This window comes from Canis aureus, chromosome 21, assembly GCF_053574225.1.
Source record: "Canis aureus isolate CA01 chromosome 21, VMU_Caureus_v.1.0, whole genome shotgun sequence".
NCBI lineage: Eukaryota > Metazoa > Chordata > Mammalia > Carnivora > Canidae > Canis > Canis aureus.
The window spans coordinates 16,539,218-16,561,357 of record NC_135631.1 but is presented as its reverse complement, the minus strand read 5'-3'; the positions used below and the strand labels follow the sequence as shown (position 1 = coordinate 16,561,357).

The window sequence follows — 22,140 nt, the reverse complement described above, 5'->3', positions numbered from 1 at the left end:
GAAAAACAGAATGGTTGGTTTTATCTCTTTTTTAGAATTCAATCATTGAATGAGTAATGTGTAAGAAAACCAAGAAAACACCTATTTTTTTAAGGAACTAGAGATCAGAGAACTGAGCTTCAGAGAACAAACATTTCTACATTTACTGGCACTGTACCATGTACAAGCCTTCATTGAAACATTCCTAATATTCAGCATTTTTTTTAGGAATAACACAACTCATTATTGATTACTAGAATATACCTTTTCAAATATTTTCTTGAAGGCATTTTTTACCTCCTGATTCCTCAAGCTGTAAATTAACGGGTTTAGCATGGGAATCACCACTGCATAGAATACTGAGGCAAATTTGTCTTTATCCAGTGAGTGGCTTGACTTGGGGCGCAGGTACATAAAACTGAGGGTCCCATAATACATAGTAATAGAAAACAGGTGAGAAGCACAGGTGGAAAAGGCTTTTTGTCTTCCTGCAGCAGAATGGATCTTTAAGATGGCAAAGACAATGAACCCATAGGATATAAGAACAATGATAAGAGAGCAGAAGACATTGAACCCAGCAATGATGAGCAACATCAATTCTTTGACTTGAGTGTCAGAGCAGGCCAGAGCAATCAAGGGAACATCATCACAGTAGAACTGGTTGACCACATTGGAATCACAGAAAGACATGTGGAATGTAACCATTGTTTGTATGAGCCCCACAGTGAATCCATAAATATAAGAACTAGTGACCAACTGGATGCAGAGTTTCTTGGACATGAGAATGATGTAGAGTAGAGGGCTACAGATGGCCACATACCGGTCATAGGCCATGACAGAGAGCATTAGTAATTCCCAAACTGAAAATGTGATAAAGCAACATACTTGAGTGGCACATGCATAAAATGGCATACTTTTAATTTCACGTAGAGAGTTCACCAGTGTGTTTGGAGTGATGGCAGAGGTACCATAAAAATCAACAAAAGCCAGATGACAGAGGAAAAAATACATGGGGGTGTGAAGTTGAGGACTGATTTGGATGAGCACAATCAAACCAAGATTACCCAAGACAGTAACTAAGTATATCAATAGGAATACACAGAAAAGAACGGCCTGAAGCTCCGGATTATCTGTGAGGCCCAAGAGAATAAACTCAGTGACTGCTGAGTGATTGCCTTTTGCCATGAAAGATGGGCAATAGACAATAAACAATAAACGACAAATCTACAATGAACTCTTTTAGAGGACACACCCTGAATAATCGTTACTCTGTAAGGAATAAATGATCAATCCAATGTGAGAAGATAGCCCTGGCGAACCAAGGTGTTATGTTAAATTCAGCCAAAGCAGAATCTGGATAAGCACTTTGAATTGTGTGTGGATTTCACTTATGCTTTCAACGTGAAAGGATTTGGTCCAGACAGAAGTTCCATGATATAAAATCCACTAGGAAGCTGTAAAAGAAGAAAGAGAGTATTTTGATTAAAATTTTATAATCAATACTATAGCAAAGCCTGTGCTGTATTTTTCTTTAAATATAAATAAATAAAAACGAACATTAAGAATCTAAGTGGCTTTTACAGCGTATCTCAAAATGATTTAAGTTGTAAGTGTATCTCATAAAATTGCTATAATTTCATCATTTTGTCAGAATATTAAAGATTACTGAAATCAAGTGGAGAAAATATAAAAGGGAAGTCAGAATAAAAATATTAGCACTATTTATTTATAGGCATCCTATTTGGTATAATTTTTACAATTTTCTTCTTTTTACTTCTCTCTAGTTTTTTTTTTTTATTTCAATACACACATAATATTAATATTAAGGAAAAATAGGACTGTGATTTTTCTGGCTTGTCTTTCGGCAAAAAGCACACCAGGGAATGATTTTCCACATTGTAAAATAGCTTTCAATGATTAGGAGACATTATTTTGCCTTCTTTCTTCAAGTATATAAATGACCCAAAGTGACTAGAATAGAAGGAACGTTTAGAACAACTACATTTTATAGAACATTTCCATAAACCCAGGCTGGATTCTGAATGTATGAAAGCTTGCAGAATTGAAATCATTCCCTTTCCTTTCTTAAGCACAGCAGAGGGTAAGTTAACTTGATTTTCCTTTATCACGACATTGTCTCATATTACTTCACATGATCAGGACACAGATGGTCAAGACAGATAAAACATAGTAAAATATAAAAAATACTTCCTTCACTTAAATTTTGATTAGCATCTCCTTGGAAACTTTATCTTACTTACTATTTTATTTTTTCTCTCTCCCCTTTAGCATTTTTAGCTACGCATCTTGGAACAGGCATCTACCCCCATTTTCTCAATCATTTTACTATAACTGACCCCTAATTTTATTTTTGCTTCCAGTCTTTCTTAGGTCTTTCTGTTCCTCACATTTTAGCTTATATGAACTTTTATAGACCAGTCTTCATTTTTATGTTCTTGTGATATAATCCTTCAATGTCTTCCCTTAGCTCCCCAGATAGAATTCTAAGGTCTTTAATAAGGCTGACATAACTCTTGAAAATCTAATTCCTTCATCTCAGAACAGGCTGGTTTCTTGTGATTTTCTTCATATAGTATTTATATCACAGGTATTCCAAACTACCATAGTGATTTGAATGTAAGCCACAATTTTATACACATTATTATCTTTGCCCAGAACACTTTCCCTTTGTATTCCTTTTTTTTTTTTTTTACTTCTCTTCTACTACACTTTCTGTGCTCTGTTGTACCATTTCCTTTTGGAGGCTTTCCTGGCCTCTCATGGCAGATTAAGTGGTCCTCATATATACATTTTTGCAGACATTAATTCTTTCAACATAGCACTTGCTACACTATATGGCAACCAATGGTTAATATGTCTGTAGCACATTCTAAATTTAAACATGTTATTTCTAAGAAATAATATTTGTATTTTATACCCAATTTAATCACCTACCTTTCATAGTATCTAATACCAAGAAGATGGTCAATAACTATCAGTTCAATAATTAAGTGAATAAAGTTATAGATATGTAAGTCCAGATATATTTTCCCTATGATCTGATATCTTTCAATATTCAATACACTGTTATTCAGTTCAGCCACAATCCCCTGAGTAGTCTGGTCTAGTGCTCCTGAAAGGGATCTCCATGAATCCAGTAACATTTAAAATTATCTGGGTATTTGGAGACAACCTCATATTGTGTGTGTGGTCCCTCAAGAAAATTTTTTTGGGTATTCCATTATTTTTAACAAGCATTGGATAGCAATATAATTATACGTATTCAAAAAACAAGCAGTTATTTGATGTTTAGTGTTTGGGGACCAAATTATTTCCTTTGAAGTGATAGATCACCTGGGCTATTACTTAATGGAAGAATCTAGGGTAGAAGAACATTTTAATGATCTCTTTTGGGAAAACAGTTTGAGTAATTGCTATTTCCACTTTGATTATTTGCTATATCTGCTTTACCTTTTGTCACATTGGTTTCATATTAAAATTATGAATTTATTTAAAATAAACGTGTAGGTCCTGAGCCTTGTATTTAACAGCAGTTTTTGAAAACCATTGAACAAAAATCAATTTCCTGATTAGAAACATTGAAATCTTTTGACTGAGATTAATGTCTCAAACTGTTGTCATGATTGACATTACAGTCCAAAAGCAAAGATGAATTTAAAAGAATGTTCATTATTCTCTTTGGTCTCTAGGAAACTAAATGCATACAAATCACAGGGCAACAAGAACTACCTTGTAGTCAATTCTCAGAAGTGAATGAACCTGTCTATCTAAATTTGCTTTCAATGAAAACAAATGGTGTCCATAGCATTGAACTACTGTGGCTGTTTAGCCTCAGCACCATCTACACAGAATAGAAAACAGATGAGGTCTGAAGTAATATCTCCTTTTGGTTTTGATTTGCATTTTCCTCATGACTAATGATGTTGAACATCTTTTCATATACCTATTGACCTTTCACTCATCTTCCTTGAAAAAATATTTATAAAATGCTTTTTCCATTTGATAAACAAACAAAGAAATACCTGTAAAGGAAATACAGCTGTTATCTTAGGGATGAGGAGGTCATAGCAAAGCAAAGGAAAGAAAAGGAGATGAAGTCTGAGAGTTTACATGAGTGCATCACTCAGAACTTTGTGGGTCAATGTAAAGCCTTTGCCTTTTATTTTGAATAAAATGAGATGCACTAGGTTTCTAACATAAAGGTCTCTTTTTTTTTTCTCACTTTCGATTTACTTTTGTTCTTTAATTCCTTAAAATTTCAATATGCCTCTAAAACCAAAATGCATGGCAAAATATTTTCAAAATAAGATGGTGGTGTTCCATATCTGTCAGCACTCACTTCATTCCCTGTCTTCCCTACAGGAAACTGCTTTTGTTCATTTTGACTTGTCCTTTCAATGTAGTTTTTTATTTTTTTTTAACCAGATGTAATAAAATACATGCACATATCTTTTTTTTTTTTTTGAGAGAGAGAGAGAAAGAGAGAGAAAGAGAGGCTGGGGAGCGGCAGAAGGAGAGGGAAAGAGACAATCTTAATCTCCATGCTAAGTGTGGAGTCCTACAGGGGGCTTGATCTTATGACCCTGAGATCGTGACCGTGACCGAGCCAAAGTCAAGACGTAGATGCTTAACTGACTGAGCCACTCAGGTGCCATATATATATGTAATATATATTTATTATATATATTTTTATATATAAAAATATAATAATCTCCTTTAATCTTTAATATTTAATAATCTCCTTTCCTTCTTTCATATGAAATATACTTTTTTCATTTCAGTAATATAGATATTTCTTTTAATATTTTTCTGATTTAATAGTATATTCTCATGTTCATCATGTAGCACACCTAGAAATCATCCTCATTTCTGGAATAGCTGTCCTTACCATTGGATATTTGGGTACCAATATGTTGCTAATATAAATAATATCCCAGTAAATAACTTTGCACATGTGTTCTTTTGCATCTTGTGCTAGTATTTATTTGGGATAGTTTCTTAGTGTTGTGCCAGAGATTGCAAATCCAAGAAACCACTGAGGAGCCGACATCGATGCAAACACAGGAGGGTTTATTTACAAGCTCGAGCCTGGGTCCAAGTATACCCGACACAGCGGAGCAGGGACTTCAACCGCGAGACTAAGAGGCTGAGCAACTTTACAGGGGCCAGTGGCCAATGGGATACGCAGAAAGTTGCACGGTCATGCTGGTCCACTCGCAGGTGGCTGATTGAATTACATTTTACCCTAAAGTATCCATTTGAACTGGCCTACCACTGAGCCGATTTCCCATTAGGGTGTGCCCTGGGCTTGACTAGGGTGGGGCAGTGCCCTAAGCAGGTCGGCACAAGGCAGGTACAGCACAAAATGGAGTGAGTCCTGCTCTGCTTGTCCAGGGGTAGGGGATTTTTGTTAAATTTCCTGGGTCCCACACTTAGAAGAGGGATTGTTGACTGTAGTAATTTTGCTAGATATTGCCACATATCTCTCCATAGGCATTACATGATTTTTCTATCAGCAGTACATTACAGTATATATTTCCCCTCACCTAGACAAATTTTTGTGTTTTGAAATCCTCATGAGAATTGATATCTCTCAATGTTTTATATTTAAGTTGAAGGAGACTGTCAGCTAGATGGTATTTCCCCTTTCCCTTTGCATACAAATCTGGATTTTTTGAGATCTAAGCTTCTAAAAGAAAAAGCTTATAAATTGTTGGTGAAATGATACTTTTAATAATTTGTGATTGAATCAATCAATAAAGGATGGATATCAATGAGTTAATTGTCATTTAAAAATAAGAAATGAGATGTCCAGAATTTAGATCACATAAATAGGATTTGGGGATCAAAATGGACTTTTGGAATATTTCAGCATTTAACAGAATGTCTGACTCATTTCTCCAATTATGTTATTAAAAAATGTTTACAGAATAAGCATTAAAAATGAAAGGATCATTTCTCAGCCTTTTGGTTAAGATCAAGTGTAAACAAATTAAGGAAATTTGTCAGCTCATTTTTTACATTATGAGAATTGTGTCTTCTAGCAACAGGTCTTATTGAAAACATTCTTGAATTTTATTTCATCAATGGCTTCCTTCTTTATAGATCACCAGCATGCACTTATAGTAGCTTGATGAACTGTTGGGAAAATCAGTTCCAGGAGTACATAGTATTGATGATGCCAGTACAGTAGAATCTACCTGCATCTGACAATGAGGTGGACAGAAATCAGACTATGGCTTTTGCATGCCAACTCTGAGGGTATTCAGTTAGACCATAGATCATCTATTTTATAGTAGAAGATACCTTTTCTATAATCCTTTTTAAAAAGATTTTAATTATTTATTTGACAGAGAGAGAGAGTACAAGCAGGGGGAGGCACAGACAAAAGAAGAGGGAGAGGCAGGTTCCCCTCTGAGCAGGAAGCCTGATGTGGAGCTCCATCCCAGGACCCTAGGATTACAACCAGAGCCAAAGGCAGATGCTTAACTGACTGAACCACCGAGGCGCCCCTTCCATAATGATTTTCAAAACATTTTTTACTTCCTGGTTCCTCAGGCTGTACATTAAAGGATTTAGCATGGGGATTACCACAATATTAGAAAACAGAAGCTATCTTGTCAGTATCTAGAGAATGGCTTGTTTTTGGCTGCATATACATGAAGATGATTGTGCTATAAAATATAGTGAAGGAAGTCAGAGGGGAGGCACAAGTGGAAAATGCTTTTTGCCTACCATCAGATGAATTAATCCTCAGAATGGCAAATAGAATGAATATGTAAGAGATGAAGATAATAATAAGAGAACAAAGGGTATTTAAACAGTAAGTGTGAACAATACTAGTTCTTTGGTATCTTTGTAATGGGTTTTACAGCACCCCGGACCAACCAGGGGAACATCATCACAGTAGAAGTGATTTATTATATTTGAATTACAGAAAGATAAGTGGAATGTAAGGACTGCCTGTAGGAAACCCACAGAAAAGCCATACAAATATGAACTAACCACCATTTGAATACAGACCCTTCTGTTAATGATAGTGGTGAAGGGTTGCAAATGGCGACATACCTATCATATGCCATGATGGAGAGCAAATACACTTCACAAACCACAAACATGATAAAGTAACACAAGTGAGTGGCACAAGCAGGTAAGGATATCTCTTAATTTCTTGGAGACGGTTCACCAGGGTGTTAGGGGAAATAGAAGAGGTCTAGCAAAAATCCAGGAAAAAAAGTAGGATGCTGAGGAAAAAATACATAGCTGAGAATTGATATGAATTAGCATAATTAACCCAAGATTGCCTGTGACACTAATTAAGTAGATCAATAGACACTGAAAAGAAGGGCTTGAAGCTATGTTGTGTGAGTCCCAAGAGGTTGAACTCAGTTATTTCTGAATTATTGCCTTCGGCCATGGAAGATATGTAGAAGCATTTCATATTGTTTTCTCTAGAATATCTATGCTATGCTGGATAATCTTCTACTTCTTGGATTAAGAATTTAACTCACACTTATTTTATGGTGACCTTATTGAAAAGATAATCCTCACTGGTCCTGTGAGCCATTCTCAGGTTTCAATACTGCCTGCTTTTGTTTTAAGGGAATTGCTCCAGGAAGAAATTCCAACATGCTCAGTGGTCTGGTGGATTGATGAAGAAGACAGAATGTCTTGAATTAAAATGTGGAATCTCCTATATACAATGAAAAAACCTAGTATTACGTATTAGCAGAAAAATATTTCAGTGATAAAAGAAATGGGAGCACATTTCAGAGTAATATATTAAGATTAAATACTGAACATTTCAACTCAACTGAGAATTAAAACAACCATGAGTCTCACTAAATATTACTCTTAGTGGGCTAGTCAATGCAATAAAGGAAGTGTTAAATATTATTTATAAAGTATATGATATTATATCTGCACCAATACATTCAGTGGAAAAATATTAGATTTGTTACAATTGTGGAAAACTCTTCTGTCACAAGTCAATATAATGAAAATGATGTTATGGTAAAAATGTAACTTCAAAGAAATGTGAAAATAAAATTTTTAGGATTCCATTTAAGATAATAAATTTAAAACGTAGGGTTTAATTTAATATTTAACTTAGCAAAATGTTGACCCTATATGTTCCTGTTGTTTATGTTTAAGCTGCATGAACTTATAGTTTCATATTATTTCTTAGTGGAATGGTATTTAGGAAAGAAGAAAAATGTATAAGTTTATTCAGATATATAATGCATGCTGGGTAAATCTATACTAAATAAACTTGCAAGAACAGCCTAGACATTTCTTATAGTATAATGGAGATTTATTTATGTTTACAAATAGTAAACTATATTATAAACTACAGAATGTAAAATAAAGTGAGAATCTGTGACAGAACAGACACAGTTAATATACTGTGAACTTTATTAACCGCTTTCAAAGAAAATGCTTATTTATAGCATCTATTGATTTTCTGATTTCTATGGTGTAAATATTCCCACCACCACTGATTTCAAGCTACAAACTTGAAGCCATGAACATGGAGTTGGGAATAAACACAGACTATACCTTTTTCAAGCTATTAGGAGAAGCACTGATAGTAGTTACACAAAGTAGCTTAGTATTATAAGCAAAATAATATGAAATATTACATTATACCATATGCTAGAGAAAACTTAAAATCAATGATAAGTCTCTCTTCACAATATATTTGTATTTATAATTATAAATATCTCTCCCCAATATACTGATTAATTTCAAAGAGAAAAAGTTCATTTTATAAAATAGAAAGGATCAGCTAACAATAAGTTGTTCATTAGATTGATCAAATTAAAAGAATGATAATGCCCACAATTGGTAAAGGTGTAGGAAAACAAATATAACCTTACACATCCAACGGAGGTGAGATGTGTCTTCATCTTCCTGGAAGCCGATGTAATAGTAAGCATCAAAATTGTTTAAGTTAGTCCTGCCATTGATACAATGATTTTAATGCGAGGCAAAAAAGTAGGCAAGTATATGAGTGGTTTCATTTTTACTTACCAAAAAAATGAACATTGTCTAAAAATATTCTGATAGTTATTCAGCTATTGTACATCTCAGTACAATATTAAGTAGCTGATCAAAAGCTTAAATATGTTTACAGTTATTAATATTCTAAAATCTTCCCAGTATATCATATTGAAAAGAGCAGCATGCTAAACAGATTATATATTGTTAAATGATTTCTGTATATGGACATCATATTATGACCTATAAGTTACACCTATGAGGTGCTATTATGGCCCTTCCTCCCTTCCTACTCATTGAAATCATCCTCTATACTTTTGCATTCTACTCAGCTTCAAAACCTCCATTGCAATTTCACATGTACATTTTCATGTTACCATGCATCCACATCTATGAATACTGACAAATTAATTTTTCATATTGGTTATTCCTATATTTTGTGCTTATCTGGTGCCCATATGGTGTTTGAAGTGTTCCTAATCATTTACCACTAAAAATGACTTCATGATTCCACATTTTTGGGGGGCAATAGTTCATTGTGATATGTGACAAAAGTGGACTAATTTGTTAACAAATTAAAAACGATTCTCAAAGAGGACAAAACCAATTTTAAAAATCACCAAGTCTGAAGCAAAAATCATGACAACTTTTTTCTCTTATATTAAAATTATGTAGCAAATCTTCAGTTCTAATCTGAAGTTCTTAAATCTTACTTTGAGTAATTTCCTAAATGTTCAGCATTTAAAATTAAGAGTAAGATATCTAAAAATGTCAATTTATTTATTTAAAGATTTTATTTATTTATTCATGACATAGGCAGAGGGAAAAGCAGGCTACATGCAGGGAGCCAGATGTGGGACTCCATCCGGGGATTCCAGGATTACACCCTGAGCTGCAGGCAGACAATTGCTGAGTCACACAGGCATCCCACAAATTGTCAATTTAAAAAGTCTTTTACTCTGAAATGTGTTTTTTAATCCATTGCCATTTTAAATCCTATGACCATAGATTCATCAGATGATATTGTTTTTACCTTCTTACTGCTGAAGAAACTGAGGAATAATTTGTAAGTGGAATAAATTGTCTAGGATCTTTGATTCAGTCAAAGTTGGACCCAGATTTTATACTCAGGCTTTTAGACTCCAAGGAATCCATGCTTTTTAATGGGACAGCTGTGGCACAGTGAATGCACCAGCCTGCCCAAACAGGAAATGGTGAATTCAAGGACGTTGATGATAAGCTTTTGGTATATAGCTTCTAGACTCATGATCTGCTGAAGGAGTTTTGTCAGAAAACAGGCCTGAAATGTTCAAATAGTAGGTAAATGTGTTTAATGGAAAGATACTTTTGAGAATCATAAATCAGAGTAGCCAGCCCTGAGTCTCTATGATCTATCAAAACGTACAGTAAGATAAAGAGAACCCTGACCTGAAGCAAGTTTAAATATGATCTTCTCTCTCTGGCTATTAATAGCATCTTAGTCTTTGGTCATTAAGCATTTATGGGACCCCTAGATTGAAAAACAAATTTAATAATATGCATGAGTTGCAAATTCATAACCATTTTCCATGTAATTTAAAATTGTAAGAAGATTTTGCATTTATTTGAAACATATGCATACGTATCTACATATCTATATATACCTATATTATATATCACTATATTATATTTCATATAATATCTTCATATAGGGATCATACAATCTATAAATATACATGTATGTATATTTTTTTGCATCAGAGTTATCAATTGTGTATAGTAATCTTTATTTATAAGTTGCTCCTCAAGTTCATCAGAACATCTGGGATTAGAACTCAGGTCTTTAGGCTAATTGAAGGAAGGAACCTGATATATGGGTATCCATCATTTCCTCTGACCCTTCTCATGTTGTTTCATCTTGAAGAAGGCTCCAAAATGAGTATCATTGTCCTCATTTAATTGAGAAACTAGTGAAAGCCTATACATAAGCTACATTGTGCAATGGGTTCGTTGTGTTTAAGCTATACCTTGATTAATAAGGATTGACTTACCCAAGTTTTGCCTAGTATAACTTATGATCCTTACTACTGGCAAAATGTTCTATGATGTTTCCATTGTTTTGAGTTAATTTGGAATGGATGATCCCCTTGGGATACTAACCCTAAATTACTTTATTTTTTTTTTTATTTTAATTAATTGGAAAAACTATATGAGATCTCATAGGCTTACAAAAAGCAGTTTACTTAGCCTTTTGGGACCAAGCCAGACTTCCAGGTCAGTAGAAAGTTGTGTTAAGTCAGTCACAGAGTAAAGTTAGGATGTAGCACTATTCTTTTTAATAAAGGTGGTTTGTTAAATTACAATATGGAACAGTTTTATATTGTCATATTTTCCCAAGAAATTAGCATATCAGGAAAAGAGTATTTACACTATGCATCTTTGCTTTTCAGACGGCATATTGTTAATATAGCTAGAGAATTCTGAACTGGAAATTTGGAGAGGCAGAGTCTGAATTTTTGTCCATGTTCTGACTATAACTAGTTATGTACCAAATTAATGGCTTTTTATGCAATTGTTTTTTATTTGAGAATTGGGAAACTCAGTAATTTCCTATGGATCAAAAATAAATTGTATGCAGTGAACAAATATAACAGAAATCACATATTAAAAATAGGCATCTGATAGTTTTTTAAGAGGAAAAACCAGACTGTAAAGAAAAGTCTGTTTATATTTATTCAAGTCACTTCTTTAATTTCATGAACATAAAAGCCTGGTTTCTACTGATGATAACTTTCTTCAAGGCATCTTTCACCTCCTTATTCCTGAGGCTGTAGATAAGAGGGTTCAACATGGGAATGATCACTGTGTAGAAGACTGAGGCCATTTTGTCTGTGTCTAGGGAATGGTTTGAGCTCGGCTGTAAGTACATAAAGATGAGGGTCCCATAGAAGATGGTGACTGCCAGCATGTGAGAGCCACATGTGGAGAAAGCCTTGCGCCTGCCCTCGGCTGAGCGCATCCTCAGGATGGCAGAAATAATGTATGTATAGGAGACGAAGACAATCAAAAGGGAAGAAATGAACATGATCCCAGCACAGGCAAAGATCCACAGCTGTTTGGAGTGAGTGTCTGAACAGGTTAGCCTAAGGAGAGGCATGTCATCACAATAGAAATGATTGATGATATTGGAATGACAATAGGAGAGGCGAAAAGTGAGGATGGTATGAAATAGTGCAACCAGGAAGCTATAGCTGTAGGGAACAGCTACAAGCTGAATGCAGATTCCTGGGGACATTACAACCATGTAGAGGAGAGGGTTACAAATGGCCACATATCGGTCATAGGCCATGGATGCCAGTAGCAAGCACTCAGCAGTCATGAAGGCCAGGAAACAGCCTAATTGAGCAGCACATGCATTGAAGGAGATAACATTTTGTTTGTACAAGAAATTGCCAAGCATTTTGGGTGTAATGACAGAAGCATAACAGAAATCGACAAAAGCTAGGTTGCTGAGAAAGAAGTACATTGGTGTGTTGAGTCTTGAGTCTGTTCTAATGACTAGGATCAAACCCAGGTTACCTACTACTGTGAAGAGGTAGATAGATAAGAAAACCACAAAGAGGGGCATCTTCAACTCCTGACGATCTGTGAGGCCCACGAGAATAAATTCTGTCACTTGGGTGCAGTTTCTCTGGGCCATGTCTTTGGCGTATCTGGATGAAGAGAGGAGAATTAGGTCTAGCTTAATTAAATCAAATGTAATGTATAGCTCCCTCTCCTCCCCCACCCAAACTCTCAGAACCCAGTCTCCTTTATGGAGACTTCATTACATAGTCCTGACTGGTTTAAGTCATCGGTCATTGGCTGGTTCAAAGCCCAGGCCCCCACTCTAGGATGGAGTCCAAAAATTATGCCTTTAATATAACAAGACACCTATTCAACCTTCACCTCTCTGAAGCCTTTTCAGAACTGTGAACAAAGACCAAATCTATCTGAAAAATAAATACTTCTTATAAATCATTACATCACAATGTTACAAAAATATGAGACTAAAGTTTCAATCATGGCAATGCAGTGTACTAGCAATTGTGTCCCTTTTCAAAGCGCTCAAACTTTCTTGGCTTGTTCCATGAAATTCAAAACGTGGGTAATCTTCTGAAGGAGTAAGTGTAAAATTTCCATTGGGGCTCATCCAATTTATTACATCTCTGAGAAAGAAAGAAGATGCCCTGGAGCTTCTAGCTCATTTAGCATTTTTATAATGAACAGTTGCTCTTCTAATGACAGATAACTATTGAAAGATGGTATTTTGTTGAGATTTAAGTCAAGAAGAATAATAGAAGAAACTCTTAAAATTGGAGGACCTGTATTAGAATTTGGCTTTGTTAGGGTGCCTGGGTGATTCAGTTGGTGAAGTGGCTGACTCTTGATTTCTGCACAGGTCATGATTGCGGGGTCTTGCAATCTAGCCAGCATGGGGCTCTGTGCTCAGTGGGGGAGTCAACTTCAGGATTCTCTCTCCTTCTATCCACCCCCTAGCCTCTCTCAGATAAATAGATCTTTAAAAAAAATAGAATTTGGCTTTTTCACTCTCTAATCACATAAACTTTAGGATGGCAAAAATTCAGTTTGTTCCTCTGTTTCTAATCTATAAATGATGCTATTTTATGTGTAAAAGGACTGTGAATATTAAAAGGAAAGTATTTATCCCCAGGCCAGGGCAGATACAAATGGATTTTATTTTATTATTTTATTTTATTTTTAAAGATTTATTTATTTATTCATGAGAGGCACAGAAAGAGAGGGGCAGAGACATAGGCGGTGGAAGAAACAGGCTTCTTGCAGGGAGCCCAATGTGGGACTTGATCCCAGGTTCTGGGATCACCACCTGAGCCAAAGGCAGATGCTCAACCGCTGAGCCACCCAGAGGCCCCACAAATAGATTTTAAAATAGAAAATATGTTAAAAATTCTTCCTCTGATACATAAAAGGTAGATGTACAGAGAAGCAGTGTAATCACTTTGAAAATTCATTGGCAACAGGGTAGACAGTGCTTGTGGGTCAGGGTGCACTACCTTCAGGTCTTCAAACTCAGAGGTTATTGAACAAGAAAAACAGAAAATCGTTAACTGTTAGATGGAGACAGCCATAAAATTTTACATGCAATATGTCTTTCAAATTAAAGATGGAAAAGAGTGTCTTAAAATTTTAGATCCTCAAATATAGTCTTAGCAAAGAATAATTAACAAAAGCGAGATATATAGCTTAATTAATATATTTTGCTATGTCAGGAAACAGATGAAAGAATACATCAAGGGAAGGTAAATATTCCTCATAAAGCTAAATACGGAAATCAAAAGTACATTTTAAAATTGTGTGTGTGAATGTTACCACTTGATATGGGGATGAAGATAATCTCTTTGATGATATTGATCATAGCTGCCAACTGCCATTACTTGGGATGAGTAGATCATTAAAGCTTTTAAAAGTTTAACTAGTGATCCTACAAATACTTAAATTCCATTCTGAAGTAATTAAGCAACTATTTGATTAGAAATGTTTTCTAAAAAAAAAAGAAATGTTTTCTAATTCCAAGATGCTGAGGAAGGCTTCACTGTTTGGCAGCTATAAGAACTTCAGTATGCATTTAATCTTATCTTGAAAGGAGGGTATACATATCTATGCAAATATCTTTGAAGGCATATTATATATGATCTGTTACCATGTAACCCATGTTATATTATATTCAAATTCCACTCATATGTCTTCTCTCTGTTACAGGAAGCACATGTAATCTAATCAGAATGATTGGGTTTCAGTTTTCAGGTAACAACATCCCCTTATAGTCTTCCTTACTTCCATATGTCCTTTTTCATACGTGCTCGTATCTACTAGGTGAATGCTGGATGGAGAGCTGGAAGGAAAATTCCTATTTATCCTTCAAGGTCTATCCAAATCCCACTTCTCCTGTAAAGACTTCTCTGATTTCTAATTTCCATGCTGTGTGACCCACCAGTTTTCTTTTTTGTGCTCCAGAAACATTTTATATATAACTTATTTGCATATTATCTCCCATTTCTGGCAGCTGTCTGTTTTGATATATCTTTTCTATTTTTTTCTATTTATCTTTTCTTTTTTTAAAAAAAAAAAATATATATATATATATATATTTATTTATTTAGAGAGGCAGAGACACAGGCAGAGGGAGAAGCAGGCTCCATGCAGGGAGCCCGATGTGGGACTCGATCCCGAGTCTCCAGGATCACACCCCAGGCTGCAGGCAGTGCTAAACCGCTGCACCAACCGGGGCTGCCCATCTATATATCTTTTATTCTTTTTTTTTTATAATTTTTTTTTATTGGAGTTCAATTTTCCAACATATAGCATAACACCCAGGGCTCATCCCATCAAGTGCCCCCCCCCAGTGCCCGTCACCCATTCACCCCCACCCCCCGCCCTCCTCCCCTTCCACCACCCCTAGTTCGTTTCCCAGAGTTAGGAGTCTTCATGTTCTGTCTCACTTTCTGATATTTCCTACCCATTCTTCTCCCTTCCCCTCTATTCCCTTTCACTATTATTTATATTCCCCAAATGAATGAGACCATATAATGTTTGTTCTTCTCCGATTGGCTTATTTCACTCAGCATAATACCCTCCAGTTCCATCCACGTCGAAGCAAATGGTGGGTATTCATCGTTTTTAATGGCTGAGTAATATTCCATTGTATACATAGACCACATCTTCTTTATCCATTCATCTTTCGATATCTTTTCTTAATAGATTGAGACTTCATTCACTTTCTAAAATAGTCCTGTCTCAATGCTTGGTAGTGGGTATCAAATGTGAGTTTTCCTAATAATATTTCAATATTTATTTCCCTTTCTTATAATTTTATGCTATTTACTTATATCAAATATATTAAAGAGATATTGATAACTTGATTTTAATGTGCTCACCTCTTATTATGGGTAAAATGAGTAGCTTTCACAAAAAAGGAAAAGGCATTTTTGATATAAGTTAGTCCATTAAGTGCCTAATTTTTCCAAATGTTCTAATAGACATTATTTTGGAGATCTCATCTTTTTAAATTTCAAATTAATAAGAAATACATTTTATATAATGGTACATGTACATAACTGAAATAAAATTAGAAGAGTCTTTACCTTTATTTCAGAAAATACCACCTAAAATATTTTATTCTGAAATTCAGTTCATTCTATTCTAGATCATTTTAAAAATACTAGTTTTGATCTCAATTTTAAAGATAATCTTCAAAACTACCTGGGTAGAGAGTGTTCCTATTTCTTCTCCAGGTGAGTTTGGGCAGCAACAGACTGCAGGGTTTTATCAATGACTCTATCCCAAGGGATCTTACATTAGGAGTATGATGCAAGTAGATTATCAGAAAAATCACAGTCCACACCCCTTAGGAATCCCAAGGATGGAGATGAATAAACAAGATTCTCTAGTTTTATGGTTTATAGCTCTTTCTTCAGTGTGAAATTATTTCCCTAAAATTCTCTAATTTTTGAAATGCTTTTATCTATTTATAGCTGTGTTAAGTGCTTATGTTGTTGCTGTTGCTTAGTGAAAAGGTTTGAACTTATTTTTGAAAGGAAGGTAAGATTTATCCTGTGACCCTTCTTACAACTTATCTTTCAAAGCACTGAATAGCTAATTATCTCAAAAATTTATTCCTGAATATTGTAACACATGATACTCTTCCTTTGGCTTACTCTTTGAAATGCTCACAAAGCATTTCTTTCTTCTTTCAGCTTGTGTCTATCAGTTATTACTTCGTTTTCTTGATGATTTGATCTAAAGAGCACTCTTCTACATTGTTTAATTAGTCCATCCAAGACCGTAGCAAGTGTGTGCAGGAGAATATGGTTTTTAATATTCATTGGGGGAAAGATGTATCTGCTGTGGACTAAATTGTATTGCCCTCCACCCTCCATTCCTACACTGAAGCCATAACCCCCAATGTGAGAGTACTTGGAGATGGGGCCTTTAGAAGGTAATTAGGGTTAGATAAGATCATGAGTGTGGGGTCTTCACGATGAAATTTTTGCCCTTGTACGAAGAGACACCAGAGTACTTCCTCATCCCCCTACATGTGCAAAAAAGGGGGGGTTATGTGAACAACCAGTGAGATAATGGCCACCTACAAGCCTGAAAGAAAGTTCCCACCAGGAACCAAACTAATCAGAAGATTGATCGTAGAGTTTACAGTTTCTAGAACTATGAAAAAATAGATTTCTGATGAGTAAGCCATCCAGTTTATCAACTTTCTAATGGAAGCTTGAGGTGACAAAAGTAGCATCTTTGTGGAAACAAAATAATTTTCCTCATTACAAAAGGTTTCTTTGGTTGGGGGTGGAAGAGATTTGGGAATTATTACTCTTTTCCCAAGATAGTGCATTTTCTGCTAACTTGTAAATGTATGATGTAACCACACTGAATTCACGCTTGGTGAATTGTAGATCCTCATGAGTGCTACTGCAGCTAATAAAACTGTTTACAATTGGAGATACAAGTGGACATGGTTGTTGCAAGGACTGGAGGAGCTGCAGACAGGGGTTAGGTGCAGCACTGGTTAGAGAGACTTCTATTGGCAAAGTTGAACTTTTGAGATGCCTGTGAGAAAGTGAAAATCAGAGGATTATGGGCTCCAGGGGACTATAGACTATATTTAGACCCAGAGCTTTCAGGCAGTGCTTTAAATAGTACTCTGATTCTGAAGAGATGACTCAAGTGTTGTTGAGTCACCTGAAGGAAGATGTCCGGAAACTGTGTTAAGAAGAACAATAGGGGTGACGGGCACTGAGGGGGGCACTTGATGGGATGAGCACTGGTGTTATGCTATATGTTGGCAAATTGAACTCCAATAAAAAGAAATTAGAAGAAGAAGAAGAAGAAGAAGAAGAAGAACAACAACAACAACAACAACAACAACAACAACAACAACAATAGGTGGCAGCCCCAGTGGCTCAGCTGTTTAGTACCTCCTTCAGCCCAGGTCCTGATCCTGGACCCTGGGATTGAGTCCCATGTCAGGCTCCCTGCATGAAGCCTGCTTCTCCCTCTGCCTATGTCTCTGCCTCTCTCTCTCTGTGTCTGTCATGAATAAATAAAATCTTTTAAAAAAAAGAAGAAGAAGAAGAACAGTAGGGCCAATCTTCATGCCTACTATCCTATTCAACCAGAGTAGCTATAAATATTATTGCTGTAATTATTATTAATATTAAGAATTCATTTGTTAGCTAAATAACTCTGTAAAGGAAAACAAATTAAAGCCATATACATAGCACAATCCCATCATTTTATCAATGAGAGGGAAACAACGGATTTCCAAAAGTAATTCTACTTGTGGTACTATGAGGAGTCAGGTTCATTGACATCTATCATTTGTCTTCCTTTTTCTAGGGGAAAAAAGATCCCTGATTTGTGGCTAGGAATAAAATATAACTAGACCTTACTAAACATCCTAAAAATTGTTCAGACTTTTATTTTTCCAAAGTTTTGTTTTAAACATCTGAGCCTATTTTGTGATAAGAAGTACTGGAAACAAAACACTCAAGAAAGACTCTGCATGCTGAGAAAGAGTGACAAATATCAAACAGTTTTAATGTCTCAAGATACATTTATTATCAAAGATACATTGTTTTCTGCCAAATTATACAGATGATGTAGTGTATAAACATTACAATACCATCTTAAATTAGGCCCGGCACCCAGTCACCCTATCCTCCTGCCCACCTCCCTTTCCACTACCCCTTGTTCGTTTCCCAGAGTTGGAGTCTCCCATGTTCTGTCTCCCTCACTGATATTTCCCACTCATACCCTCCAGTGCATTGTAGGTGATGTAGCAGCATCCCTAGCCTTGAGCTTCTAGGCACAAATGGTCTTCCTTTATGCCACCTTGTCATGGTCAAAATCAATGATACTTCCATACATTACCAAATGAAAATCAATCCCAGTTGATATCACTGGCTTACAGTGGTACATATATATATATATAGTTTCATTTGAGAAATAACATGATATAAATTCCTCTGGTACTTTCTACATATAAATTTTAATTTTAAGTCACACTTGTTTACAAAGAATTCAGAGTATGATTTTATTTTACAGTGAACAAATGTTTATTGGCCACCAACTAAAATCAAGGCACTCTACAAGCTTTTTTAAAAAAGAAAACAATCAGATCATGAAGGAAATTCTAGTTTTATTTATTCAACTCATGTTTTCAGAATTTCATAAACACAAAGCTTGGTTTCTATTGAGGATGGCTTTTTTCAGGGCATTTTTTACATCTTTATTCCTGAGGCTGTAGATCAAGGGGTTCAACATGGGAATGATCACTGTGTAGAAGACTGAGGCCATTTTGTCTGTGTCTAGGGAATGGTTTGAGCTCGGCTGTAAGTACATAAAGATGAGGGTCCCATAGAAGATGGTGACTGCCAGCATGTGAGAGCCACATGTGGAGAAAGCCTTGCGCCTGCCCTCAGCTGAGCGCATCCTCAGGATGGCAGAAATAATGTACATATAGGAGACGAAGACAATCAGAACAGAGGAAATGAATGTGATCCCAGCACAGGCCAAGATCCACAGCTGTTTGGAGTGAGTGTCTGAACAGGTTAGCCTAAGGAGAGGCATGTCATCACAATAGAAATGATTGATGATATTGGAATGACAATAGGAGAGGCGAAAAGTGAGGATGGTATGGAATAGTGCCATAAGAAAGCTATAGCTGTAGGGAACAGCTACAAGCTGAATGCGGATTCCTGGGGACATTACAACCATGTAGAGGAGAGGGTTACAAATGGCCACATATCGGTCATAGGCCATGGATGCCAGTAGCAAGCACTCAGATACCATGAAAGTGAGGAAACAGCCTAATTGAGCAGCACATGCATTGAAGGAGATAACATTTTGTTTGTACAAGAAATTGCCAAGCATTTTGGGTGTAATGACAGAAGCATAACAGAAATCAACAAAAGCTAGGTTGCTAAGAAAGAAGTACATCGGTGTGTTAGTAAGTCTTGAATCTGTTCTAATGACTAGGATCAAACCTAGATTGCCTACTACTGTCAAGAAGTAGATAGACAAGAAAACCACAAAGAAGGGCATCTTCAACTCCTTTCGATCTGTGAGGCCCATGAGAATAAACTCCTGTACGTGGGTACAATTTATCTGAGCCATATCTCTTAAAGGCATCTGCTCAGGGAAGTAGAGAAAAGAGTTAAATTCAAGTTGTCATTCCTATAAGTAGTATTTTTATACTTTAATATCTTGTAAAGAGGTTTTGTTGCTAATATAAAGGTTGTTAGCATTTTGAGTTTCTGGGGATGAGATGGAGAACAGGAAGAGTTGTATGTGGAAACACCCTATTTCTCTTCTCTCAAATCCATTGTATATTTAAAGATGAGTCAGTGGAACAGTCCACATGGACTTGGTTTCTGTTCAAAGGTCTTGTGGATTAAGCTATTTAAAACTATAATGTGACTTATTAAAATGTTTAAGCTATTGTTTTTCTGGAAAAAACTTAACATTAGTAACATAAGGGAAGATAAATCTTCTGCAGTGACATCACCCTGACAGATCTGTCATTATATCTGTGCAGACATAAATCTGCATTGTCCCAATCCTGGCAAAAACGTTGTATTTTCTATTTTACTTTAATAATTTATCACTAAAAGTCCCTTCTAGGTTGCAGAATAATCTTCATAGTTATGTTTATGATTTATATACTAAAAATGGGTAAGTATGAAAGGTATAATGAGGTGTTTATTGGCCTCATTTGATCTCACTAAACCTTTATTGTAAAAACCATCTTATTATGCCCACCTTATAGATGAGGAAGAGGAAATTAAAACAGTTAACACCTGAAACAAAAGCAGACAGATGGTCTGAGTAGTTAGTTGGGTTTCATACCCATATTATTTTGACTCAGGAGTCCTTATCTCATTATTATTTTAAATTTTGCTTGCTATCATTGCATAAAGATAAACATCTTTATCTCTGTAGCATGACCAAAGAGAATGGACCCTCATAAATTTTATAATATATTATAAAATATATTTAATATAATCTATATTGACATAATATAATGCATGTAATATATTACATATTACATGGTATTATATAATAAGTTATATATTATAAATTATAATATATTATAAATTGATACTTGCTTTCCAAGAGTTTTGGAAATTTAAGTCTCTTTATAGATCAATTATATTTAACTGGTTTACCTTTTATTAAGGAAATATAGAGTTGAATTATGTTTTATGTATTAATTTTCATTTTCTTGCTTTAAGATAGATCTCTATTTATTTTTCTTATTCATTTTACCTGAATTTCTTTTTTCTTTTTTTGAAGGACTTATAATTAATATGATTTATTACTTTGAAATAGAAAGTGTTATGTGTCTTGCCCATGGAGCTAACCAATTTAGATCTCTCTATGTATATATCCATATAATTCTGCTAATTTTTAATCACTAGATATTTAATCTTTAGTGGTCTATAAAAGGCAGATAATGACATTATCTAAATCAGAGGAATACAACAAATAGTTCTTGGCACTAGCGATTGACTTTAGTAATTGAATTATTGAGTACCTAAATAAAATTTATTGAAATTTATTTTAAGAAAGCATAAAAATTATAGAACCATATTCTTACTATTAATGTCAAAAGTCATCTCTCTTCATTTTATCTATCCCTTTTTTAATCTCTCTGTCTTTCTTTCCCACCCTTAATCCTGAGAAATGAAAACAAATTTTTTTTTGATAACTCCAGAAATTACAATGGGAATAAATATGCAAATAAAATAAAATCTCATGTTTCTTCAAATTTTCTTCAGAATTTACAAATAGCTGTTTCATAGCTCTCATAACTATTCTTCAATAGACCCAAAACCACATTTTAGTTATTTTTTTGTTTGGTTTAGTCAGTATGTTTATTGGGAAACATTGTGTGTTAAGCAATAACTTTCAAGGAATATTTATTTACTTTAATTTTATCCTAAATAAGTTGTATCTTCCCTTCTGAAACTTTAATGTGGATGGAGTTTTAATATATAATTATAGCAACATGGAAATTGAGATAAAAACTTAGCAATTCATTCATTCCAAATATCTAATTCGCATATTAAA

General features: G+C 35.0%; 3 protein-coding genes and 1 pseudogene across 3 annotated transcripts; all 4 read right to left on the bottom strand.

The window, feature by feature from the left end:
* Nucleotides 1-222: 222 nt before the first annotated feature.
* LOC144293349 (olfactory receptor 5AL1-like) lies at nt 223-1,164 on the bottom strand. Its single transcript, XM_077864438.1, has one exon. The coding sequence runs from the start codon at nt 1,162-1,164 to the stop codon at nt 223-225; it is 942 nt and encodes a 313-aa protein (XP_077720564.1).
* Nucleotides 1,165-6,459: 5,295 nt separating this feature from the next.
* On the bottom strand, nt 6,460-7,417 carry LOC144293175 (olfactory receptor 5AL1-like; annotated as a pseudogene).
* A 4,302-nt stretch (nt 7,418-11,719) lies between these two features.
* LOC144293348 (olfactory receptor 8U9) lies at nt 11,720-13,425 on the bottom strand. The gene is made up of 2 exons (XM_077864436.1): nt 13,419-13,425; nt 11,720-12,681 (listed from the first exon to the last, which is right to left on the bottom strand). The coding sequence occupies exons 1-2, from the start codon at nt 13,423-13,425 to the stop codon at nt 11,720-11,722; spliced, it is 969 nt and encodes a 322-aa protein (XP_077720562.1).
* A 5,811-nt stretch (nt 13,426-19,236) lies between these two features.
* On the bottom strand, nt 19,237-20,184 carry LOC144293174 (olfactory receptor 8U9-like). Its single transcript, XM_077864295.1, has one exon. It carries the CDS (start codon nt 20,182-20,184, stop codon nt 19,237-19,239), a length of 948 nt encoding a protein of 315 aa, XP_077720421.1.
* Nucleotides 20,185-22,140: the final 1,956 nt, after the last annotated feature.